Source organism: Priapulus caudatus, unplaced genomic scaffold (assembly GCF_000485595.1).
Source record: "Priapulus caudatus unplaced genomic scaffold, Priapulus_caudatus-5.0.1 Scaffold1903, whole genome shotgun sequence".
NCBI classification, from domain to species: Eukaryota; Metazoa; Priapulida; class Priapulimorpha; order Priapulimorphida; family Priapulidae; genus Priapulus; species Priapulus caudatus.
In genome coordinates this window covers 36,650-41,483 of record NW_014578964.1, presented here as the reverse complement: position 1 = coordinate 41,483, position 4,834 = coordinate 36,650, and the positions used below count along the sequence as shown (strand labels likewise).

Sequence of the window (4,834 nt, the reverse complement as noted above, 5' to 3'; positions counted from 1 at the left end):
ATATATATAATAGATAGATAGATAGATAGATAGATAGATAGATAGATAGATAGATAGATAGATAGATAGATAGATAGATAGATAATATATATATATATTATATTATATATATATATCATCGCAATATCATATCATATATCATATCATATATCATATATCACATATCATTATCATATAATCACGCAATAGTGATTACTAATGGATAAATATATACAACATTCACTATGTATAGTGCTCCGTGGCTCACTCATGATCATAACGTGGTTACGCACGCACGCACAAGTACGCACGCACGCGCCCGAAAGTACGCACGGCGAGCACCATACGCCTGCAAGTACACACTCCCGCACTCAGCCACACAGCGCAAGTACGCAGGCACTACGCACGCACAACAGTGGTTGTTGTGCACGCGCAAGTACGCACGTAACGTACGCACCGCACACGCGCAAGTACGCACGTACGAGGGGGGGGGGGGGGGGGGGGGGGGGGGGGGGGGGGGGGGGGGGGGGGGGGGGCCACGCAGCACGCGTAAGTACGCACAGTACTACGATGCCGCACGGGCTCCACCCTTTGTATCGACTGTTATCACACGCCTATTCATTTTACTTGGTAGAGGCACCCTATAGTAGGATGTATAGTTCTCTCCTCTCTGCACGTCTCCCTCTTTGGTCTCCCTCTCTTCCATGCGGCCTTCTTCCCCCTTCTCTCCATCTCGCTGCTTCAGCTCTACGTACGTCTACTGCGCACAGCGAGGAAGCGATGGTCTCTCTCATCTCCAGTCATCTCTCGTCATCGAATCTCTCTCTCATCAGTCATCATCTCTCTCTGCTCTCTGGCTCTTCCGCCCTCTCAATCCACCCCCTCTACATTCACTCTTTTCTGCTTACCTCTTGTCTTCCATTCTGCGCCGCTCCACTGCTCGTCTCTCTGCTCAACGCTCGTCTCAGATCACGCTCTCCGCTCTCTCTTCACTCTCTCAGCTCTGCCCCTCTCCTTCTACTACTCCATCCTCCCTTTCTTCCTCTCTCTTCCCTATCAATCCCTCCCCTCTCTCGCTCTCGTCTCTCTGCGTCGATCTCTCTCTCCTCTCTCTCCCTCCCCTCTCGCGCAACGCTTCTCCCCTTCCCACTCTCTCTCACTAACCCTCTCTGCTTACCCTCAGGGAGACTGTCGGGCTGATGTAGGGTAGATCGAGCATTTCCTTTCACTCCATACTTCCAGCCATTTGATCCTAGTCGTCCACGGCGTATGGCTCTTAGCTCCGTCGTATGTTCGAAGTTGTCAGGATTAGCCAAGTGATCTCCTGTGTCGCATGTTGTACGCTCGCACATCGGAATTCTCACCGTTCAAAGTTGCAATCGCACGCTGTGACGGGTTAATTGGGTGTATGTACACATACCTGTGGCGTAAAGGGGGGGTTTGTGTGTGTGGGGGTGTATGTGTGTGTGTGTGTGGTGTGTGTGTGGTGTGTGTGTGTGTGCGTGCGTGCCGTGCGTGCGCAGGTGTGCGGTGTGGGGGGGGGAGTGTTGACAACGAGCCCCTGGTGTTTGCGCGCGCACTGCACGCCACCTACCGGACTTAGGGAAGCTGCAGACGAACACGTCATCTGGCCTCGTCTCCATCTTCTCAACGACTTCTTTGTACTTGAAGAGACAGGGAATGATCCAGTAGCAGTCCTGGTATTTACACATCCTTTCCGTAACCGGTTCCATCTCCTCCATAAAGTTGTCTTCCTTCTCCTCCTCCTGCTTCTTCTCGTCGGCAGGGGGCGCTGCTGCGGCAAATCGCGCGATGACGGTGAATATTATTTAATTTTAATCATAGTTATTATCATGTTATTTAGTTATAATTATAGTTAATTATTGCGAGTAATTATAGTTAGTATAATAATAGTTAAGAATAATTACGCATAGAGTTAGTTTAGCGCCTTATAACTGGTGTATTTTCAACATTTGTAAGCATTGATTAGCGTATTGTAGTATTTATTTATATAATTAAAGTAGTCCTTAATGTTTTTGTAATATATAGTAATTAAAATAATTTAATAGCCTTAGGAGATTATACAGCGTGCATAGTAGTCGTTTACTAGTATAATAATNATATATAAAACAAGAACTACGTTGGCGCGAAGTGAAACAGTTCCACCCGTACGTTTCCTAGAAATCCTAACAACATGAAAGCAGCCAGATAGAGCGCTGGCCGGGCGCCGGGCCGGCTACTTCATAAACAGAGCCTGCAAAGGTCGTATGGCGCAGCGGCCGGCTTGTTATGTACTCGATGATCGCGTACTATTATAGTATACGCATAGCTATCGTGCTATACGCGCGCCGCAGAGCCGTTACACTTCGGCTTACTCGCTTGTTCAAAGGCGTACGATAATCGAGCATCCGTTTTGGAGTGCAGATTCCTAACACTTACTATCCAGTACACGACCACGACTACCTAGTACACGACACCAGTAAACCGACTGGTGTTCACATTTTCGAAAAACAATGTCATGAGCTTGCAAAGCCAATGGCGTACATGTATGCAACTGCAAGTCATTTGCATCTCGTGGCTCCTGATTTCAAGCTGTATACCCCTATATTAACTGTGAAAAAAAAATTTATATTCCTGCCTACCCATGTTTTGCAAAGGAAAAAAATAAAATAAAATAAAAATGTTTATCCTACCTAACGCGACCCTAATTTTCAAGCAATCCCATGTGACGCCGAACCAAAGGTATTTTTTTGTTTTGGCCCTGTAGGCATTTGCATAAAATCAACGACGGGAAAGAGAAAAAGATCGTAGAACCAGTTCACGTTCGAAGGTTTAGTGGTATACGTAAACAGATCAATAAAGTGAGCATGCAGTTCCTTGACACAGGCCCAGGGCACAGGCCCAGCGCAGGATGATTTTCAAGTTCTCATCATTCATAGATTGTCTAGTATTAAATTCCAACAAGTTATCTAGCGAGTTCTACTACTACAATATACTCCGCGTAAAAATGTCACAGTCGATTGAATTCAGAAGTGGGATAATTGATTATTTGATCATTGGCACTGACCCAAAAGACCAAACAAGTTTCGTGCCCAAATTAATCTTGCGACATCAACAACGTCATCATTGGCCAGAAGAACGAAATACGTATCACGCAGAGCGTTACCTCGCTGGTTGCGGTCTCACTAGCAACCCTCCACCTCTGGTATTCCCTCTAGGCTGACTCTGGCAGACATTTCAACTAGCCGTAATACTAGTCAAAATTCAATATATGAAACAAAAATATTTCCGTTGTTGTCGTAGTTGTTGTCACAGCTGATGCTGGCGAAAACACTGCCACCTACCGGGTGAACTATAAATGAAAATTACGCCTTTCTTTGTTTTTTATAAGATACTTGTGGTATAAAATGTAAACAAACTTATGGGTGTTTATAAATATTTTGGAACTCTCCTTAGGTAAATAAAATGACAAGAGTCGGATATTTGAATATTTTTTTTGAAACCCTCTAAAAGTGACCGCAGTCGCACATTTTATCACTCCGAAATGTGAAGTCGGGCGGGTGACCCGAACCAAAGGTAATTTTTAGGTCGGCCTAATATAAAGTCGTGCACAACAAACATTTGTCGATTTGGTTTGTTTTTGATTGGTTGGATGGAGTTCAAAGTAAGGGCACATTTATTATGATACTAAATGTATAAAAAAATCCTTGTGTTGCAGTGATAAATCGGTCGTGGAAAGTTTTGTTGGATTCATTCAAGATGTTGTACCCCAGGTAATGAATATACATGCAGGGTGCAAAATTAACGCGAGTCCGGAGTCAAATACTCCCTGATTTACTGTCGGACTCCCTGATTTGACATATGCAGGAGTCCGTGTGACTCCCTGAAAATTCTGTTATACTAACTAGTAGTAGTTCGTTCCAGAGCACGGCCTCGCGAATTACCGTATTTGTGACCCACTCCAGCAAAACCAGGATTAAGTAGGAAATTCTACAAATTGAGTTATGTGCATATCTGAATTTAGATAATTTAATTACCTTTAAAATGATATATAATCTTTGGCTATATCTAAAGAATTGACCGATCTACAGCAATTTGAAGATCGGAAACCGACTTATTCCGGAATATGCAGCTTTTGAGATAAAGCGTTCCGGGTAAGGGGTTTTAAAAAAAAATTAAAAATGACCATAATAATCTAGAGACATCTGAACCTTTATATCCGGATTAAATATGCACTTAGGAACTTATTTTTGTCCAGGTAGGCCATTTTCAGCATTGACATGTTTGCGTGCTCATTACTCAAAACAATCACTTGCGACTTAGTCCGTATTATGCTGGAGCGGGTCACATTTTTTCAGCAAATGTCCAAATAAAATTTGGCAGACATACATCGCATGAATCGCGATTCTTCAAAATAAGCACGTTATTGTTGTTATGCTTTAGTTTTGAACTTCAGACTGTGGACTCCCTCATTTTGCTACGGACTCGCTCTTTTTGAGGGCAGGGAGTCCGTTGGACTCCCTTGTTCAAAAGTTAATTTCTACCCTTGTACATGTAAATCAGCTTATCCTTAGTGAAGATAAATAATCATACTATATATCTCTTAATCTTTTTAAGTAGAATGTGGGATTGTATTTTCTTCTAAAAAACCTAGCTGTGTAATGAAGTGATTATTATACTTCTGTATGTCAGTTAGTTATGGTGGTAATACTAATATTAAGTGCAAATTAAGTATAGATATAGCTGCACTGTGTTCACATGCAGGTTTTGTATGTTTGGGTGTAGGACTGTAGGCCCACCGTTATATAACAATAAATGATGGTGATACATACATAATATACATAATATACATGTA

The 4,834-nt window shown here is 42.9% G+C and overlaps 2 protein-coding genes across 2 annotated transcripts in view; one reads left to right on the top strand and one right to left on the bottom strand.

Moving 5' to 3' along the window:
* The window catches only part of LOC106817878 (sulfotransferase family cytosolic 2B member 1-like), a 7,307-nt gene extending 5,537 nt beyond the window's left edge, over nucleotides 1-1,770 (bottom strand). Inside the window, exons 1-2 of the mRNA XM_014822589.1 lie at nucleotides 1,574-1,770; nucleotides 1,140-1,321 (exon numbers count right to left, since the gene is read on the bottom strand). Of these exons, the coding sequence (XP_014678075.1) occupies nucleotides 1,140-1,321; nucleotides 1,574-1,721 (330 nt within the window). The 5' untranslated portion in view covers nucleotides 1,722-1,770. The remainder of the gene's footprint in view (nucleotides 1-1,139; nucleotides 1,322-1,573) is intronic.
* Nucleotides 1,771-2,986: 1,216 nt separating this feature from the next.
* The window catches only part of LOC106817877 (breast carcinoma-amplified sequence 3-like), a 14,840-nt gene continuing 12,992 nt past the window's right edge, over nucleotides 2,987-4,834 (top strand). The window contains exons 1-2 of the mRNA XM_014822588.1: nucleotides 2,987-3,011; nucleotides 3,649-3,752. Coding sequence (XP_014678074.1) covers nucleotides 2,987-3,011; nucleotides 3,649-3,752 — 129 coding nt within the window. The remainder of the gene's footprint in view (nucleotides 3,012-3,648; nucleotides 3,753-4,834) is intronic.